We start from the raw sequence: 22,342 nt of genomic DNA, 5'->3' as shown, positions 1-22,342 counted from the left end.
GTGAAGTCCTTGTCTTCCTTAAGTTCCTGTACCATCTTTTGTATGAAACTATTACTGATTCTCCCTTTCAACTGCCAGTGCCCCCTTTCCCAAATTTCACTTTATATTTAACCACTTTGCATATCTTTATCTGTCTGTGTGGAATTGTTAGCTTTGTATATGCGTATATTTGTATGTGTGTCTCTGTGTTTGTGTGTGTGTGTATGTATAGACACATATATGTAAAATGTCTGGATGGATATATACTGTATAAATGTATGTGTGAATGTGTATGTGGATATACTTCTCTCTCCTATTAAATGAAGAATGGGATTTACTTCATTCTCTGAACATGTTCCAGTGCTTTGTACAGTGCCTGACACTTAGTAGGTGCTTAATACATGCTTATTGATTAATTGATTAGAGAAATATTCAAAACACTGAGAGATTAAGTGACTTTCTCAGGATTGCACAGTTAGTATGTGCAGTATGTATCACAAGCAGATCCAGAATTCAAGCATTTCTAGATTTTAACCTGTTCCTTGTACATCATACCATACTCTTCTCTAAAATCTCTCTGTGTCTATGTCTTTCTGTCTCTCTCTTTCTCTCTCTGTGTCTTTCTCTCATTAACACTATCCTAATCTTAAAATTATCTTAAATATGTAGTTATATAATCCTCTCATATGTTACAAGAGCAAAAAGCTGGCTTCCCATTATTGGGTCTATAAACATATTAACAGATGACTTGTAAAAACTGTCTACTAATTGGTCATAAAAAATATTTGATGTGAGACCCCTATCTGGAACTTCTTTAGAATTATAAATTATAGAGAAAAAAACTATTCCAATGATTCAAAAGAACCTAGAGAAGACAAGATAATTGTAGGCTAAAGATTTTGATCCACTCTCAAAGTATCTGGAGTAATTGGAGTACTGAAACCAAGTGAGGTTATTCTAGGTTTACCAAACCCTAAATAACCAAGGTTCCACATATTAAGTTTCAGTTGATTTTAAGCATTGCTTTTTCAACTTTATCAAAACTATGGCATTGTCTACCTTTAGCAATATCAATAAAACTTAAACTTCGGAAATTAATGTGCATGTAATTTTATCTGCTTATTTTTAAAATGCTCATATATCCTTTTATCAAGTATTCCATTCCTAGTATACTTACACACAAAACATAATCATTCTACTGCAAAGACTTCATGGGATAATATACAATTCTCAGAATATATATATGGCACTAGAAAGCAGGATTATACTTATGATCTATTTTATATTTCTGAGAATTCCAGATAGATCATAGAAAAACTAATTATGGTATAAGAAACATGTTATCTAAAGTTGAGACTAAAGAAATCCCAGGAAGACATTAGAATCATGTTAAAGTTCCTTTGGTAAAGGGTTTAACTCTAAAAAGGCATTCTGAACAAGGTTAGATAAAGAAACCAATCAGAAGTCTCCCATCCAAGACCTGCCACCAAACAAAAGCCACCAAATAAAGCTTTTAAATTGCCATCTTCACAAGAAATGCATTATCACTGCATAATTACCATTTCAATTATTCCCCTCACAAACAAAGCAGGTTTATTTGTGATTCGCTTTAATTAGGTAATTTTAGTTTCATTTCTTTGGTAATTGATTTGAATACAACAGAATTAATAATTGTCTCATGTCTAAGCACTTTCAAACCAGAGCTTTGAGGTCCTGTCTAAACAACACCAAGATATAAAATAAGAAAATAATTTTTAAAAATCCATCTTCCACATGTTAAATATTATACAAACTATAGTCTGTTTTAGACTAACACTTACCAGTGATAACCAAAAAAAAAAAAAAAAAAAAAAAAAAACTAGATGCAGATGCCTCATGAATGCTGCCTGAATAAAAATTGTGAATGCTATGATTTATCTCCATATTAGTTAGCTGCTTTAAGGGTTTAAACCATTTGATATTATTTTATCTATAGTTGAGAATTAAAGGCTCTTTAACAAGACTACTTGGTTGGTGTTACATTATTTTTTAAGTCAGAGAAGAGCCAACAAATATATTTAATTACTGGTAGATTTTTTTAAATTATAGATAAAGGCAAACATCTCACCTATTCTTACTGGGAGAAGATAAGGGAAGAAAGATGGAGAGAAAGTTAGTTGATCAACTAGTGGAATATCTTTGCTGCATCAATCTATGTGGGCATGCTCTACTGCTGCAAATTAAATCTTATCTTTAGGCTATTTTGTGCCATTTTGATCCATGTCTTTCCATGAGTTCTCCTTAAAGGGTGTGTCAAATGCACTGGATAACTCCCTTTAGTTCTTTTTATACTTTGTAGCAACATGGATGTGGTTTACTTCTTCCATCAATGTATTAGACAATGGAAAAAAATTCCATTTATACACATTTAAGTTTATGTTATTTTTGGCACCACTCATTCACTTTTCTACTACTCTTACTACCCCCCCCATATTGAGAGCTATTTTGTATTTTTACAAAATTTTATTAAAAGTCATCATCAAAGAATTCATTATCTGTTAATGATGATAGAAACAGATAACAATCTGTTTGTGATTAGTCTCTCCAAACTTAGCTAAGAAAATAAAGTTTTATCATTTTGTAGTAATTCAAACTAAATACTGACAAATTATTGTTAAATAATGGTACTTCAATGACTACTTTAATGAGTGATAGGACCTAATTTTCCTCAGAGCACTGTTTGAATAATAAGTGAAACTCTGCTTTGAAAAATATAAAGCATTTTATAAAAATACAAGGTATTATTTAAATCTGAGATTCTTAATCTTTTTTGTGTTACAGCCCCCTCCCCAAAATAATAATTTTAAATGCAAAAAAAAATGAAGAACACAGGATTGCAAAGAAAACCTATTATTTTAAAACATATTTGCCAAAATATTTTTAAAATAAAGCTTAGAAATCCTAAACTAAGAATTCTTAATTTAAATGCTCAAAAGTAGCTTAGCTTAAATATGTGAAAGATTAGTCTCACAACTGATCTTGTTCCCATTATTAATTTGCTTATTAATACTGAGCCAAAAATCAATAGGACACTTCAACCCAATCTTAATGAAATGATGACAAATTCAGTGTCTTTGGAGTTTAAATGAAGTATTTTCATTAACCAAAGAGGAGCAGCTGTGGAATAAAGAGGAAAGAACACCCAATTCTATGTCATACCTTAGTGCACTATTAATTGTCTGACCATAGGTAAGTCATACTCTCTTTGTACCTTAGTATCTGTAAAGTGAGGATAAATGAGAATAACACTTCAACTACCTTGAGGTAGTGATGTCTAGTGTAGAGAGCTGCTCTCAGAGTTAAGAAAATCAGGTTTCAAGTTTTGCCTCATTATATGTTGGCTGAATGACCCTGGGCAGGTCATTTAATTTTTTAGTGTCTCAGGTAACTCTCTAAGGCATTACGCCTAGGAAATCGTACTTTTCCTATTCTTATCACCTAAACTTCACAGTACTTTTGTGAGGCAATTTACTTCATAATCTTAAAACATACTTTTTACATGTAAACTATTATTCATTTATATTTCAGAAGAGTAGATTGTGTTGGGATTTTTTTGCTTTGTTTTTGTTTTTGGACCATATATGAAATTTTACTGGTATAAGAAACTAATTTTCCTTTTAAAAATGGGAATAATAATAGTACCTACTGCAAAAAGTTTTTGTGAAAATTAAAGAGATTATGTTTATAATTTCTTTGCATACCTAAAAGTGCTATTTAAAAGTTTGTTGTTATCATCATCATCATCATCATCATCATCATCTCTTACTCTGAGGTCAACTCTCCAGTTCTCTACTCACTAAATCACGTTGCTTTAATACTGTCTTATGACCAAATAGAAAAATTTTTATTATATTTGTGTGTGTATATGTGTGTGTCTCTCTCTCACTATGTGTAAATATATATGTATATAGTCATGGAACTATAAAATGCATGAGGTAGAAAAGTTCTATTATAGATAGACAGATAGATAGATATAGATAGATTTCTAATTCTATTATAAATATAGTTCTACTTATTCATCTATATAGTTCTATTATATTTCTTTATAATTCTATGAGCATATATATATATGTATATTTATGCTCATAGAATTATAAATATATGAGGTTATACAAGATTTTGGGAAGAGTATCTTTAATTCTTCTATGCTGGTGTTTCTACTGCTTCAGCAATTTAAAAGTTTGTTCACCATATCCATGTTTTTTGAATGACCATGGCAGCCTAGTACACAGAACTAAACTTTATTATTCTAGTATGGAAAAATTTAAGAGTTCAAACAGTGAAGAAATCTACATTTCACCAGTAATCAATTTTGCTCCAAATTAAAGCCCTACTTCTCCCTTAGGTGACAGCTAAATATATTTTTCCAGGTACAACATAGTATCACTCCTTTTAGGTCATCAATCTTTTCTTTAGTCCTTAATATCTAGGTGACTGATGTCCAGAACTCTTTCATGCTCTATTCCTAGGTCAAGTTACCTTCTTCAACTTCTCTTCTTGGATATAAAAGAATAAGATTCTTTCCTGTTTAGTCATGTCATAATGTACCTACTCCTGGATACACTAATGAAATTTGGTTCTGACATACAATCAAATTTAAATGTATTAAATTGATAAATATAAAGAGTATAGATTGTTCAGTACAACCAAAATGACTGCATATTGCTCTGTAGGTATCGCAGACTACAACAATTGCTCCTGGTAGGTTTCTAAAGTCATTACAGAATCACAAAATTAAAATGAACCTTAGGGGTTATGTAGTCCAACTAGAATGAACTCAAATGATAATTCATTCCATAACATTCCTCATCATTAGTCATATAGCCTTTGCTTCCTTTTATTTAAAAATAAAAAGATAACAGAAGCAACTTTAGTATTATTTTTATATTGATGAATTATTCAGACACTGTATGCAAATCCTATATCTTACAATTACAGTCCCTACAATGCATATACTGTGAAAAGTTAAACACACACACCAAAAAAAAAACAAAAAAAAAAACACTTTACTAATAACTTAATCAATAAGACATAATGAAATTAATTATGCTTGGTAATCAAATTAACTACATATCACATTTTATTAATCTAAAGAATTTCTTAAAAATCAAGCTTAAAATTCAACTGGTATGATTTATAGCAGATTAAAATCATTGAATATGAAAAGTAGAGAAATGTATGCAAAATTTTGATACAATCGCTGATCACAAAGAACACTATTCTAGATTTATTTGTAAGTATCATAGACTGCAATAATTCCTCCTCATGGGTATTTCAAAGTCATTATAGAGTCATGGAATATCAAAATTAAGAGAGATCTTAAGAGCCATCTAATCCCACAAAAATCCCTGACAACATACAGCCAATCAATCATTCAGCCTTTGCTTAAAGATGACTAGTAAGGGAGAACTCATTTCTTATTATGGCAGCCCATTCAACTTTGGTTAGCTAAATCAAGTTGAAATTTGGCTTTTTTTTGCAATTTACATGGATTTCTCTTCATCCTATCCTCAAGGGCCATGAAGAGCAAACATAATCATTTAACATGACAATCCTTAATCTCTTCTATTTATATTATTTAGGTTTGTATTTCTACATATTTATCTACATATTCTACATATGAATATGCCTTTTAAGTAAAAAGTAATAATATCAGGTCAATTAAGAGATTACTTTATATATAAATGCATTCAAATATTATATTGCCAGAAAAGATAAATATTAATCATAAAGAAAATATGTAAAGTTATATATGAGTGACATAAAGTAAAATAAGCAAAAAATAGAACTTCAAAATATACATTAATTCTAGCTAAATTTTTGGTATTTATATTTTTAAAGGAAAAGTGACCAGAACTTTGGGCAAGTCTGGAAAGGGACACACAAGAGAATGTCTTTGCATGCTGTTATTTATTAATTCTCTTAGTTATGCCTTGTTAAAGATTTGGGATAAGATACTGTCCTTTTCTGAAATTTTATCTTCTTTTATGGTTTTGTTACCCATATCAAATTGATAATAATGGGTTAAAATATTAATGTACAAAGCTGAAAAACATACATTTAAACTGAAAATATTGGTAACTGGAATGATACGTTATTAATAGTAATGTCTTTAAGTATTTAACATGAATGGAAAATTAGCTTAAAAGAAAATATTCATTTACCAAACTTTAGTGAGAATGTAGCACTAAGTTGAAGATTGCATTTTTATGAAATATGTTACTGTTACTTCCCTCCTCTTGAAGTACTCGCTTACCTTCTTGTAGATCACATGGGTTGTTTTACTAAATTGAGTCAAACATAAAAATAGGATGCTTAAATTTCTATTTTTATCTTCTTGATCTACAAGTCAATTAGACTAGTAATCAATGTAATTAGAAAGTTATGTCTTACACTTTTACTATAACATAAGAATTCATTTAGAAAGATAAGTTCTTTTGCCTTTGAAGAAGTGAATTCAAAGTCTGTCATTTTTGTTATGGTTTTAAAGACAGTAATTTATACTCTAAGAATTTAAAGACAAATGAAAGATGAGGCTATTTTATGAGTCTCATAATTATTTTTTTAGTTCTTTGTTTTACACAAATAAAATTTTACTGCTTTTAAAAAATTTGTCTAATTGCAACATAGCAATCTTATATGTCAGCCATCTGTTAAAATCAATACATACAACATTTTCAGCCCCAATTGCTAGTATCCTCCTTCCTTAAGTATAGTGTATTATCTTTCTATTTATTTTGTATTTACTTACATGCATACCTGTATTACCTATTATAATTTAAACTTCTTAAAAGTAGGAAATTGCTTCATTTAATGGATTTGCAGGACAGTACTTAATACAAAACAGATTCTTGATAACATTATTATTGATGATTGATATAAAGAAATGGTACTCCTTAAAGAACCAGAATCCTATGACATAGTGGTATAGATGGCACATTATAAACTATTTCTAAGGTACTAATTATAAAGACTGGAATAGAAATGGAGTTAGGACTTTTAATTTCTTTGATAAATGGCCCTTACAGAAATATTCCATAGCGCAAAAGATGTAACGTCATACTTCTTTGAAATATTACCAAATTACTTCCCTTAAACTGATAACTTGGTCAAAATAAGGTAAGGCTACTGTCATTAATTTCAAATGTAAGTATGTCTTCAATTATATAAGGTAACCATGATAAAAGTGACAATTTTGAAGATCTACAGAATGTCAACTTATTAAAATGTTATTTTATAGAGATTAAATTTCTTACTCAAAATGGTAAAGAAAAGCTAATTGAAGTATTATTCAATCTCACATGCTTTTGATACTAGCTTCAAATAAGTAAGTGCTAGAAAACTGGCCTTAAAAACATGAGGCAAAGAATAAATGTTAAGAATTGTCCATATGATTTATTTCACATTAAATTAGCATCTGCTAAGTCAGGATTTCACAGGCAGCTAGTAGCACAATGGATAGAATGCTGGACCTAAAGCCAAGACTGTTCTTCCTGAGTTCAAATCTGGCCTCACATTTAGTAGTTGTATAACCCTGGGCAACTTACTTAACCCAATATGCCTCAATTTCCTTATTCATAAAATTATCTAAAAAGGGAAATGTTAAATAACTCCAGTATCCAAGAAAACTGCAAAATAGGCTACAAAGATCAGACATGACTGAAAAACAACTAAATAACAACAATAATTCAGGTTTTCATAGAATCACAAATTTCAGTGCCTTTACACTCAACTTTGTAACAATTTAAGTATAATATAAGCTTGTAACCAATTGGGTAAATTCTGGATTGAAGTTTATAATAACTTAAAGCATTTGTTAAATAAAATTAGATGATGAACTTTTGAGATATTTCTATGAATCTTCAATCAGAATCCCAGAATATTAAGACTTGAAAAGGACTTTAAAGCCCATCAAGCCCACACCATATATGAACAAGAAGGCAATCTATGGCATATCCAGTGAGAGGCAATTAAGAAATATGGTAAGCAGATCATAAGAAGTCACTTGGATATGAAAAAAAAAATTACAATCCTTATCTTCAATTTTTTCTGTTAATGTTTGCCATCCCACTCCATTTCCCAGGTTAACAACCTCAATCACTGTTGATTCTTCCTTTATTTACTCCACTTCAAATTCCAATTTGTTCTTAAGTTCCATTGATTCTAACCCTACAAAAATCACATATTTTCTATTCTTTCCAATCACTCGTTCACTAACATAATTCAAGAATGTAGTATTGCTTACCTTAATTAATGTAATAACCAGCTACTTGGTTCCAGTCTATCTCCTTTCCAATCAATTATCCACATAATTTCCAAATTAATATTCCTAAACTACATTTGAGCATACCAGTCCTCTACTCAAGAACCTAAAGTAGTTTTCTAAGACTTATCTAAGATGAGACAACTCCTCAGGTTTTCAATTAAAGCCTTTCATTAGCTCCCTATTACCTCCAAAATCAAATACAATTCTCCGTTTAGAATTCAAAGCCTTTGATTATCCATCCTAGTCCACAACCTTTCCAGAGTTTTTAAAACACACACACACACACACACACACACACACACACACACACACACACACAAACTATACACACATACATGCATGTACCACCACTTACTTTTTGATCTAATGACATTGGCTTCTTCGCTGTTCTACCAACAGAATTCCGTCTCCTAAGTCCAGGCATTTTTACTAACTATTCCTCATGCACAGTATGATCTCCTTCCTCAGCTCTGCTTATGGGCTTCCTTAGTTTCCTTTAAGTCTCTATTCAATTTCCCTTAATTCTAGTACTTTGCCTTTGTTGATTATTCCTGCTTTAATCTATACATAGCTCATCTATACATATCTGTTTACATGTTCTCTCCCCATTTGAGGGCTACTTGAGTTTAGAGTTTGACTTTTAGTTTTATTAATATGCTCAGTGTTTAGCACTGTGGCTAACACATAGTTGGTACTTAAGAAATGTTTACTGACTGACTAGCTGGTTGGCTCCAGACTACCTTTACAAACTTATTTCACTTTGCTCTCCTTTAGGTACTCTTTATTCAAGTCAAACTAGCTTAACTGCTATTCCCTGATCTCAGCATTCCAAGTACTTCCTCTCTGAGCTTTTGCACAGGTTGGCCCCCAACCTCCACTCCCCACAACAAGCCTGGAATACACTCTCTCCTTCCCTCTGACTCCAAGAAGTTTTAGCTTCAACCAAGGATCAGTGAAGGTGTCATCTTCTACAGGAATGTCTTTCTCATTTCTTGATAATAATTACTTCTTTCCACCTTGCCAAATTCTCTATATACCCATCTCAGGAGGCTCATAAGAACATGAATTAGAGATGGAAGCAACCTCACAAATTATAAAGAGAGGAAACAGACTCAGAGAGATTAGGTGACTTATGCAGTTACAAAGGTTTTAAGTGGCAGTGTTGGCACTAGAAACCAAGGCTTCTGCCTCCAAAGCCAGCGCTCTTTCTACAGTTAGCATGTTGTATTCTCCAACAGAACATGACATACTTGACTGTTTATGCATTTTTGCATTTATATTCTCAGTGTTCACCACTGCTCAAAGCATAGATGTAAGATGTTGTCATAGAACCTAGAGATGGAAGTAGCCTTGGATCCGACTCTCTCATTTTACTGAAGGAAAAACTGAGTTCGAAGGAGGTAGAGTGACATGCCTAAAATAACACAGAAGAGCCAAGATTCTAATATATCTCCTGACTCTAAATCCACTACTACTTCATCTATTACACCAAGCTGTGACTTATTCATTTAGTATCATCTACAATACAACTTCTTAAACTTTTTTTCCACTTGCAACCCCTTTTTGCCCCAGAAATTTTTATATGACCCTAAATATTTAGACATATAAAATAGGTATACAATCAAAATTTACTGATAATAAATCATAATTTTGTAACTATCACATTTGATTATGAGATCCCATATTGTCGCAACCCACAATATAAGAAGCTTTGATCTATAATACCTTATTTGTTTGAGACTCCTGATAGAAATACACTCCCCACCCCTTATTATTTACTACTTTAACAGTAAGCATAACAGGCCATTTATCATTATTTTGAAATTACATAGATAGGAAGCCATAGTTTAGGCATTTTCTACTTTAGGTGTTCTGAGTTAAGCACCTTTTTAAAGTGGCTCTAACTAATTATAAGAAAATGTGTTGTGGGTAGTAGGTAGAAGGTTAACCTTAGAGTTTGTATGCCTTCAACAAATATTGACTGTTAATCTGGACAAGTCTTTTAATTTTTCAATACCCAAGAAATTTAAAACTATTAAATTCCAGAAGAGTTGCTGATATGAGTTGGTAAAGGGAATTTCCTCACCAGGAGTTTGATATGCTGAAGAAATCACAGACCCTGACCAAAAAAGAAAAAAGAAAAAGAAAAAGAAATAATAATAATGACAAAATATTTTAAAATTAAATAATCACAGATATTTTGCTTAAAGCAGTTTGATTTAAATCTATATAACATACTTCTACAGGCGGCACAATTCTATAAATAAATTATTAAAAAGAAACACAAGAAATGCACACTCTATGTTCCAAATCAATATATGTTATATCTTTAAGAATTTTATTCAGATTTTCCAAAGAAGTTCTTATATTATTCTATTCTATGCCTCTGAATATGAAATAAAATGATATGTAGCTAAGAAGTTCTCCCATACTGGTTTTAAATTGCATATTCACATGCAAAGACACATAACAGAAACATAACTTATATTATGATTGATTCCATGTTGAACAGTATGGCATATATGAGTTTATGAATCATCTTACTGTTACCATATAAGTTAATACATTAAATGTCACTATGTTAAAATACTACTATGTTTTTATTCAGAATCAGTTAGTCAGCCATATAAATTATCCAGAGTTCTGAGAATAGTATAAATGGTCACATCAAGCAAAAGAGTTCAATGAAGGTTGCACTCACATGTCTCAATATAGAACTTAGCTTTAATAGTGCAATTAAGGAAACAGAATGTTAGAGCAGTAGAAATAAGATCACTGATCAGGTGATGTGATAATTACTTAACATAAACTTTAAAATCAAACTAGTTTATTTCACTTCACAAGTAATAAAGAAAAAGTAATAAAAGAGAAAAACAAACTTCAATTAAACATTGATTTTCATAAATTTAAAATGTGCATCTACTTAAGAACTCTTAAGAGAAGATTACATAGCAGAGAGAAAAATTGAAGTTGTCCATATAAAATATCCAATGATTTTAATTTCAACAAATATCATTATGTGACTATCATATGCTAAGGGCAATTGCTTTATTTTAAGATTTCATTGGATTTAAGACAGCTTCACGTTATATTTTACTCCCCTCAAATATACAATTGGATATATATATATATATATATATATATATATATATATATATATATATATATACTTATCACAGATCACTAAAAGAGAATTTCAAGTATCAAGAGGAAAGTCAAATAAGGTTAGATTTTAGATGGGAAAGATCTAAGAAAGAATGGTTCTGAACATGGGATAGGTTACTCTACCAGGGTATTTTTTCCTTTTCCATTCGTACTGCCCAGTATTTTTAGAACACTGATGGTAGAATAGATAACTTTCACATGTGTCCAAAAAACACATAACTGAAGTCAATGTCTCTGAAATTCTTTAAAAGGTACTTTCATTTCTAGTTTATATTCTACTTAACTAAAGTTTCCTTAAGAGTTTTAAAAGCTGTAGTATTTTTATTAATTCTTTAACATAAATTTTTGAAAATCACTATATGATTCTTTTGAGAACTCTTTTCCTACTCTAGAGGTTGACACATATTACAAATGAGGAAATAATAAATAAATTTCCATTATTTCGCTAAATAATTTTCTCAAATTAATAAACATAAAGGCATAATAAAATAATCAATAAGTAAATTTGACATTACTGTGTCAATATAAAGAAAAAACAAAAACAAAAACAAAAAACAAATGTATATTACTTCTTCCCAGGTCAGGGATTCAATTAGGTACAAATCATTAAGCAGCGTCAATGTTGATACTGGAATTGGCAAAGAAAATATATGAGACACTCAATTAATTTTTGTTTTTAGGATACTTAAAACATTTAGAACTTTTAAAACTTTAAAAGACATAAAATATACACTTAGAAATTGTTTGGAAAATAATATAAAACCTAACTTAACAGATATAGCAACCATTTATTCAAAACTAGAAAAACAAAAGTAAGTGAAAGAAGATATGTACAAGTTGGAGATAGCAAACTGTCTTCTAAGATAACAATAATAATAATAATACATATATATTCTTATTGTAAGTACATAGATCTCTATATTCAAGTCTTCCAAAAAAGAAGCAGAGGAAGAAATTTTGGGGGGAAAAAAGGCTGAGGAGCTTTTCTTTCTACTCATACCTGAAAAAAGGTTTATTTCTGTTATTGTTGATTTGAAAAGGCTAGCTAGAAGTTAGCACTCTTTTCTGTGACAGCTTTAAGATAGCCTTTTAATTTTGTTTAATGTGCTTTTATACACACATAAATAAAAATGCCAAATTATTTTAAAATTATAATTTTTGTTTAGTGCATTTGGCATAATATTAAGGTTGTTACAAATGAAGTCTAAACATGTATGCCACCCAAATTAGAATATAGAAAAAAAGATTCAGAAGAGTTGGTGAGTCCTATAAAACAAACTAGTCTCAAAAAAGTACATCAGAGACCAAAGAGCTATAAACATACTTTTGATCCAACAATACCACAACTAGGTCTATCCCAAAGCCATCCAAAAAAGGAAAAAGGACTTCTTTGTACAAAAATACTTATAGCATCTCTTTTTTTGTGGTGGCTAAGATGTGAATATTAGAGGAATTGGGAAATGGTTAAATAATTTGTGGTATATGATTGTAATGGAATAGTACTGTGCTATATGAAATGACAAGCGGGCTGATTATAGAAAAACCTGGAAAGATGTACACAAACTGATGCACAATAAAGTGAATAAAACTAGGAGAACTTTTTACACAATCAAAACAATATTGTTCAATGAAGAACTCTGAATGACTTAGCTATTCTTAGCAAACAATGGCCCAAGACAATCCCAAAGGACTAATGATGAAGCAAGTGCTATCTGCCTCCAGGAAAAAAAAAAAAAAAAAAAAAAAAACTGATATTGTTTCAATACAGACTGAAGCATGCTATTTTTCACTTTCTTTCATTTTTTATTTGTCTTCTCATGCAAAGTAACTAATATAGAAATGTTTTAAATGATTGTACATGTACAACGTATATCTGATTGCTTACTGTCTTAGACAGGGGAAGATAAGGAAGGAGGTACAGAATTTGGACTTCAAAACTAAATAAAATGCTAAAAATTGGGGAAAAAGAAAATGTTGAGTAAATGAAACCTACTGTCAATTTTTTTAAAAAGTACACTACAGTAAAAATGTAAAAGGATAATCTGGTAGTTTCATAGCATTTCAATGTCCTGCCACATTTATAATAATGTCTGTATAAGCAACAAAAAAGGAACTCCTAAGTTTTAAGTTTTCATTTTGACAATTTTCTTCAGCTACTAGACATCCTAGGTTATGTCACTTAGGTCATTTAATTTCTTTAATTTTTTTGAGAGGGAGAGAGGATCCTATGCTCTAATAAGAACAACTAAGAAAAATAAATGTGAAGCATTTTGTAAAAGCAAAACTTAATCCACTGACCTAATTATTGGCAAATTGCTTATAAAATGAAAGCAACTTTTTGTTTATATCTTATGGTTATTAAGATATTTGATGAATAATGGGGTAAGCTCTTCAACCATAGAAAGCTTGTAAAATGATAAAATAAGGTGACTTCCCAAATTTTATATGTATTTTAAGAAAATCTAAATAATAAAGAAGACTTATGTAGAATTCATTTGAAAAATAGAAGACTGTGAGAAAGAAGATTAATCATAATCTTTCATATCTATAAAATTTCATAAGTAACACAATGGGACAATTTAATATCAAATCAGAAGTTACTATGCAGAAATTTAAGATGTTTACACAGAAACAAGATGGAATACAAAGTCAGCCTCTTCCAACAGTCAGAAACAAAAAAAAATTGCTTTTATATAGTTGTGGCTGACTTTCTGTCTCAGATTATAACTTCCAGATACTATTTGTGTATTTTTCAATAGCCATCAAGGAATATACTGTCATCCATGACACTGAAGAGTGTCAAAAAAAAACTCAGTATGTATACACTAATGATGTTGGGCAACTGTGCCCATCTTCTTATCAAAGATTTTTTTTTGGCTGCCAAAGAGATTTTCCTGATACTAAAAAGAAATAATGTTGAAACAAGAAAATGTTAATTGTTAAATGTTACAGTCAGTAATAGCTCTTATTTTTAGAATTAAACTGTACTTTAAATAAAAAAGGTGCAGGGAAATACAGCACTTCTATTTTTTTCCAATTATTTGTTCTCTCCTCTAGCATTGTGAAATAATGATAGTTGGACCATTTTAAAAAACATGTAGTCACTCCTCAACTTAAATACCAAAAACTAAACAAATCATAGTGGCCTTATGGAAACATTAACCACTTTTTCTAAGCTATAACTGATAATGTTGTGCCTTAACTACTAAACAATAACTTTAGTTATTTAATTTTAGTTAACTTTAGTTAATGAGTTAAAATTGCTGAATAGAATTCTTTAATTGCTTCTTGACTATTTTAAAATTACTTGTGTGTTTTTTTTCCTTCTGACTTGTAGTTTTGTATTGGCTGTGCCATTTCTAAAAACTGTCTTATTGCATGAGAATTTGGACAAAACAATTCTAGTTTTCCTTATTATATTGTCTTTTTACAAAATCACAATTAAATCCCTGAAATAAGTTGGCCATAAAGAAATATGCTGGAGAACTAAAAAATGCATTTTACAGGTCATAAGGTTCAATTTTACAGGTCATAATTATTCAATAACAATTATCAATCCAGATGTACATTATAAAAATGCTTGGGGAAAGTCAGATCTAAAACATAAGTGCTATCATATAAAGTCAAGGTTCGAATCACCTGAGGGAAAAATTTATCAAAATCACTAAAATAACCAATTTTAAACTTTCCATTCTAGATGATAGTCTATGTTTTTGTTCTTATCTGCTACCATGTGCTTGACAATTTAAAATACTGATTATTCTTTTAGGTCTAACACAGGGAAAAAATGGGTATCTCCTCCATCTAACACCTAAGTGGGTAACCTAGATACTGTAAATAGAGGCTATATAAAGGATGCAACAGACATCTCTGAAGTGAAAGCCAACATTTTTAACCTGCAACCCTTTGGAATAAAACCCAAAAATATCAGTGACCTAGCCAAAAACTCTTCTAACATGGAATTGCCACAGGCTAATAAATAAAAATCTCCTTACCAAACACATAATTTTACTGTTGTTGGGTGAGAAAACCTGGAATGTTTCAATAGCACAGCTCTCATTTGTTCAAATCATCATGTCTGGTCTTTGCCCTGTTTACTTAAAAGAGACAGGTAAAATGCTTGTTTGAACTAGGCATATGTCAGGCTGAAATGAAATTCAAAACTGAAGGGACCAATCACATTAAACAACAAGTTTATGGTTGAAATTCAGCCAGTGGTTGTGGATCTTAACCACTGGTTGGCCCAAATTTGACCAGAGTCTCGGACCAACAGCTAACATCTATCCAAATTTATACTGTCTTTTTGAAGCCAAGGGCTAAACAGTTAACTATGACAATTTTGACATAAAAAGACCTTTTAGTCTTTGAGGGAAATATGCATATGATTTTTTAAAAGTTAAAGAGAAACAAATTTGCTTCTATAAGACTCACATACAATATAATAATGAGAATGTAAAGTATTCTTTGCCATTGAAGTATGATATTAGAGGTAGAAAATAGGACCTCACATTTTACAGATAAGAAAACTAAGGCCTTAGATAATAAATCTATTTCTCCAAATACATAGACAATCAAGACAGGAAAAAACCTGCTAAAATGTATTATTTGTGTTGAATCTGAATTTAGCACAAACTTATCTACTCATTTACTGGAATTGGTTTATTGATGTAGGACAGAGAATTTAAAATACCTTTTGTAATTAGATTCTTATATGGAGTTTCTTTAATAAGGAAATAAAATGAACTTTAAGCAACAAGCTTATATACTAAAATATATAAAAATTACCAAACAGCAGTTAGAATATTTAAAACAAAATATATGAAACAAGAATATTCACTCAGTCCAGTATATTCTTTATATTACTGCCGTATATACACAACTGAGGGTTTTAAAAAATAACAATTTCCCATAGATTTTAGAGGCTTACAATAATCTGAGTTATGTTTGAAAATTGGAAAAATAAAGTGTCAAACAGTTACGCTCATTTAGATATTAAGAAATGTATGAATGTGTTTATGCATAATAGATTAATATATAAGTTAAATTTCTTTATGAAATCAGTTGGAAAGAAGAAATATCCCTTGCTTCAAATTATGCATAACTATACAACTTTGTCTATCTACAAAAATTCAAACATCCTTCCTATAAAAGAAAGCAACACTTACTGAAAGCACATGGAAACAAAATACTTCAAATTACTTTTGAATCTAAGTAATAGAGCACTTAGCCTTGGTAAGTGATGATAAAACATCAGAATCAAGAAACAAACCATGCTCTTAATAAATTAAAGTATGTTGCCCTTTGAAAATAAATATAAGCAAACTAATCTTCGTACAGTCTCCAATAGTGCTTAAAACAATAAGAGAGTGAATGATTCTTTATCAAAAATATTGGCTAAAATTGGCTATTAGTGCTAGCCCAATACATCCTCTTATGAAAGGAAATCTCTAAGGAATCCCTCTAAGGAAATATTAATTCTTCTCTTGACAATCTAAAACAAAACCTTTTCACTTTATTAAACAAATGAATATTGAGTAAGCGCCACATATTTTCATTTATGATCCACTTTTCAGACTTTGTGGAAGGAACTTTCAAAGAAATATAGATAGATAATTAGGTAGGTAGATAGACAGATATGTATACATATACATATATATAAATGTATACATGTGTAGGTACCACATTTAAAGTTATATGGGTACCTATACATGGAGGGGTAACAGGCTAACACTCTCCCTTAATAATAGAATAGACTTATAACAAAGTAATATAGCATGCATGTCATTTTAACTAGGAAAAAAATTCTAAATTTTGTTTCATTTTTCCCTATTAACAACAACAACAACAACAAAATCTACTCTTAAATATTTGGGAAGGCAACCAAATACGAGCAAATCCTAGTATTTCTTACCTGATACAGGTAAGCACCAGTTCCCAAAAGCCACCTTGGGATAGTTCAAACTAGTAAGCAAGCTCATGCTTAAGATAAGATACTAATATGAACAGGAAAAATCTGTGTTGTTCTCTTCTTTAGCTAGCAAAATCTATAGCAGTAAGTAAACCATAGTCAGAGAACGGACCCCACAGACCCAACAAATCCAAATCTGCCACTAGAGAAATGGGGAAAGAAGACTTACTGCTTGTCATGTGACTTGGTGAGGTATGCTGTCCATTGGGTGTGCTTGAGGTGAGGTCAATTGCCATATTGGAGTGTTCCCTTTCAGGTGAAAGCTCATTGTCACCTGCTTTTAAAAATAAAATCTTTTAGACTCTCTTGACATATAGAATACAATTATAACATTTCAATTCTGTCAACTTTTGCTCATGGATACTTAAGTATTCACAGCTTTAAATTTAAACACAGTTTTGGGTTTTGTTTTGTTATGTTTGGGGGCTTTTTTTTTTTCAAAAAGAACAGAACTATATTCACAGAAAGTCAAAAACAGACATCATGGGGGAGAAGAGTGAACTGAAAATATCACACATTTCTAAAAGCCATAGTAAAAGACACACAATATAATTTCTCATCTATAAACTGAAAGGATTAGCAAAGATGATCTCTAAGATTTCCTTCCAGCTCTAAGACCCTCTCTTTTTAATATTTTGTTTAAATAACTGGATATTACGCTGTTTACAGTAAGCATTTTCTAAGATACTATTTTCCAAATTACATTAAATGTGCTTTTTTCATGTTACATGAATGAAAGTTAGGGGAAAAAAGATTTATACACAGAAAATTTCTAGTAAACACACATAATCTGTTGTCTCCTTAACTTAAAATAAAAAAGGAAAGAAAGAAAATTATACCAGAAAAATATTGATTCCACCAAACTAGTTATCTAAATGAGTTGCTTGTACTACCAAACAATGTCTATCTTTACCCTTTTCTGCTCTTGCCTAAAGTTTTCTTGTTTCATTTTTTTCTTTCCTGGACTTATCTTCAATATAAAGTTATGACCGGATGGGCAATAAAATTAAGATCCCTAATCTATGAATGATACCTACAAATGAATTAGGCAAATATATAAGATAATTCAAGGTGATTGTGATTAATGAATTAATAAATTAATGAAAATAAGTACTTACATGTTATATAGCCATCAATAGCCTCAGTTTCCATAGTCAAAGTGCAGTGCTACAAAACAAAAGGGTAAACCCTTAAAACAATGATTCCTTTCACTATTTGCCATTAAATGCTTAACTTATTTGAAGCTCTAAGCAGTTAGCCCATATTGCTGTTGCTGCTGCTGGCTCTGCTGCAACAACCTGTGCCCAAGACACATACTACAGTGTACTGTATGTGCTCATTTGCAAGTCACTGAACTCTTTCTGCAAATGATCTGATTCCTCCTAGAGATAGGGTAGAGAAGATAAGGGTGCATCTAAAGCTGTAGCAGGGCAAGAATGCCTCTTAAAGTCAGAATGGTTTACCTAGTTTAATGAATTTAATTGGGAGAGTCACACTTCAATCATGCCAGTTTTTACTAGGACTTAAGTATATTAATATTTATTAGTTCCCACAATCAAATTATGGTTTGAGGACGACCAAGTTAACAGATAGCTCTATTCACAATTGTTGCAAGTTGGTTCATCGTGTTCTAATCAAGGGGGGAATGGGGTGTGAGACACAAACAAAGCAAAACAAAACAAAAAAACTTGGTGCCCAAGTCTGTCTCACAGATCTGTGCAGCACTTTTCCAACTTTCTCACTTGTACTGACATTTCAGCCCGCCCCCTTGATCTGTCCGAGCACCTGTGCGTTGTAATATTAATTTCCTGAAAGATCATGGATTTGAATGTTATATCTAATACATCTTAAATTGTGAATATTCATAACCTCTTGTGGCCTTTGCTAATTTTTTAAAAAGTTTCTGAGATTGTTTTCATATGCCATAAACATAAAACAAAGTCTCCTGCTCCAGAAACATAAAAAATCCTACGACATGACACCCCCTAGCTTTTATTTCACATAAAGAAAACAAGAGATCAATACTCTAACTGTATTCTTTGATGGGAAAAGTTTAAAGAACTGACATGTCCATAGGAGAATTTTACTTTTTTTTTTTTTTTCTCCTTTTGGCTCCGGTCCTTTTTGCCTTTAGTTTCAAAACTCTCACTGCACCAGCAGCTAAATTATTCACAATGAGCCATTTCTGTATTGATCGCCAAGTATATTTAGCCCTGGCTCCTGGAATTTCTCCATTACTTACTGGAAAACAGGCAGCTTCACTTCTTGTCTCCAAAACCACTTCCCTCCCCCCCTTTCTAATTCCTCCCCCCCTCAAAAAAAAAAAAAAACTTTTCTTTCTTTATGGTATAGTCAGATCAAATTATCAGCTCAGTACGTATTTCAACCTGCAGTGCTGTTATCAAATTCTTTGAAATAACTGATTACATAAGGCCTTTAAAGAAAGTGATCTATAAAGTTTAAAGGGGGTGCAGGTTCTTCAGATCTTTTACAAATACATAAGTTTATCTTTTCAAACAGTACACACCCGGCACACATATATTAAAAAGCTAGAAATGTCAGGGGGAACAGGAAAGTCTCCCCCATCAGTGAAATAGTTAACCCTCAGGGAAAGAAAGAAAAGAAAAGAATAGGAAAGGCACAGGAACGAAATGTACATACAAAAGAAATTGTCCTTTGACTAAAAAAGATTCATCACCATTTCCAGCTCTGTCGGGAGATCTCAGCTTCTTCTAACTCCTTAAGGAAGAGATGACAATGTCGGAGTACAGATAAACGGAGAAAGAAAGAAGTTTCTTGCCCCCCCTCCCCCCCACTATCCCTTACCCCCTCCAAGCCAAGCCCCCTGCAGAGTTCAAGGCGAGGAAGAAGGGAAGGCACTTTACAGGTGGGTCATTCGGAGCCCAAATCAAGCAAACAGATCGTCTGATAAACAAAATGAAGAAATGAGAGAGAAGGAACACCCCCCCCTTCTCCTCCTCCTTCTTCTCCTCCTACCCCTCCCCCTCCCTTTGGGATGGTCTAGTAGGAAAAGTCACTCAGGAATGGCACTATGTACTTTCAGGAAAGAGGAAAAAAAAAGAGAGAGGGAGGGAGGGAGGGAGGGAGAGAGGTCAGTCAGTGCTACAGCAATGCGATTAACAAGAAGAGAAAAAACTTGATCCACCGGTTCCTTAAGAATCGACCAAAAGCTAAGACAAGAAAACTGAAAGAAAAAGGGGGGGGGGGAGGGACGAGGAGGAGGAGGGGGGAGGGACAGTCAGGCAAAACCTAGCGAGGGACCGAGGCCAACTTCACAGGACTGTTTTTTTGGCCCTTGGCGAAATTTTCACACACACACATACACACACAAATCTTAATTCCATCTCTTTCTCTCGCTCAGACACTAGAACCTGTCAAAGTGATTTAGCTGCTGCCTTTTTACATGTGTCATGCCAGGTGGTTGTTGGCTGCTGTTGTTATATGTGTGTATTTTTTTAAAATAAATTCCAACAGCTCTTCCCCTTCTATCTAGACTGTAGTTTATCCTAGCCCCCCAAACACACACACACACACACACACACACACACACACACACACACACACACACACACACACACACACACACACACACGCTGCAAAATGCAAGTGAACACCGAGCAGAGGACAACCAACAAACACCACCAATCCGTGACAGCAGTCGAGGAGGAGAACTGATTAATCGATTAACATCCCAGAAACAGATCATCCGAGAGGAGGAATTAAAACCGAGAGGAAGGCATCTCCCATCCGATCCCCCGCGCACCCCTGGGAGCCATCCTAGCTGGGCTCCCGACCAGCATCCCTCCCTCCTTCCCAGCAAATGAAGTATTATTGTTGTTATTATTATCACTAATCAGCCTCCCCTCCCCTCCCCCTGCTTCGTCCCCTCCCCTCCCCCATCCTCTTCTTCCTCCTGCTTCTCTTTATCCCTCTCCTCATCACTGGCCAACAGCAACAAGTCCTCGGACCCGCAGCCGGCGAGTGCAGACGAGGCTGCATAATTACCCTTAACTTTGCCACCCTCCTCCTCCTCCTCCACCTCCTCCTCCTCCTGCCCCCGCGCGCCTTAGGCTCCGCTCATTGCCCCCCGGTCGGGGCCGGGTGAGGGCAGATCCGGCCGAGCTGCCGCCGCCGCCTCCTCCTCCTCCTCCTCCTCCTCCTCCTCCTCCTCCTCCTTCGCCTCCTCCTCCTCCTCCTCCTCGCTCTCTCCACCATGCCAGCCAGCGCCGAGCGAGATTTACCTCAGCAGGACACGCAGGGAGGCAATCCCATCCCCCTTTTGTTTGTGTTTACTGTGAGTGAGTCCTCTCCTCCCTCTCTCTGTGTATCTCTCTCTGTCTGGGTCTGTCGTGTCTCTGTGGGGTCTCTCTCGGGGTGTCCCTGGGTGGCCAGTGTGTGTAGGGGCACTGCGGTGGGCTGTGGAAACTAAGGCAGTGGCTCTGGAGCGGAGGGTAATCCTGTTTTTACTTCCTCCATCTTCAGCGAGGAGCAGGGTGAGCCCGGGACAGCTGGTCAAACCCCGAGAAACCGATCCGGCTGCCAAGCCCGAGCCCATCTCCCCCAGCGCCGGCTGGACGCGCGGGGCGGGCGAGCGGGCGGGCACCGGGAAGGAGGGGAAGGACAGGGAGAGGGGAGGGGAGAGGAGGGCAGGCGGGCAGGAGCCGCGAGGGTGCGTGCGTGCGTGCGTGAGTGTGTCTGTCTGTGTGTGTGAGTGTGTGAAAAAGAGCCAGGAGGAGAGTGCGCGCGCGCCCCCGGTGAGTGGGTATCTGTGTGTGTGCGTGTGTGTGTGTGTGTGTGTGTGTGTCTGCGCTCGGGGCCGCTCAGCACACTCGGCAATCGATTACAGGACAAGTGCTGCTTCTGCTGCTCTCTAACTCACACATACACATTTTCCTTCTCTCCCT

General features: G+C 33.4%; 1 protein-coding gene across 18 annotated transcripts in view; it reads right to left on the bottom strand.

The window, feature by feature from the left end:
• IKZF2 (IKAROS family zinc finger 2) overlaps positions 1 to 22,342 on the bottom strand; it is a 187,524-nt gene that overhangs the window by 165,077 nt on the left and 105 nt on the right. For 2 of the 18 annotated variants that reach the window (XM_074298772.1, XM_074298785.1), the window contains exons 1-3: positions 20,116 to 20,222; positions 18,536 to 18,584; positions 17,587 to 17,694 (exon numbers count right to left, since the gene is read on the bottom strand). In XM_074298772.1, coding sequence (XP_074154873.1) covers positions 17,587 to 17,694; positions 18,536 to 18,584; positions 20,116 to 20,118 — 160 coding nt within the window. In that variant the 5' untranslated portion in view covers positions 20,119 to 20,222. Of the gene's footprint in view, positions 1 to 15,444; positions 15,547 to 17,360; positions 17,546 to 17,586; positions 17,695 to 18,535; positions 18,585 to 20,078; positions 21,202 to 21,443; positions 21,523 to 21,679; positions 22,261 to 22,342 lie in introns of those variants that run through there. The other 16 variants (XM_074298777.1, XM_074298790.1, XM_074298775.1 and 13 more) reach the window with 16 other exon arrangements.

Source organism: Sminthopsis crassicaudata, chromosome 3 (assembly GCF_048593235.1).
Source record: "Sminthopsis crassicaudata isolate SCR6 chromosome 3, ASM4859323v1, whole genome shotgun sequence".
Lineage (NCBI taxonomy): Eukaryota > Metazoa > Chordata > Mammalia > Dasyuromorphia > Dasyuridae > Sminthopsis > Sminthopsis crassicaudata.
Note: the sequence above shows the minus strand (reverse complement) of the source record. Positions and strands in the feature narration are given on the sequence as shown.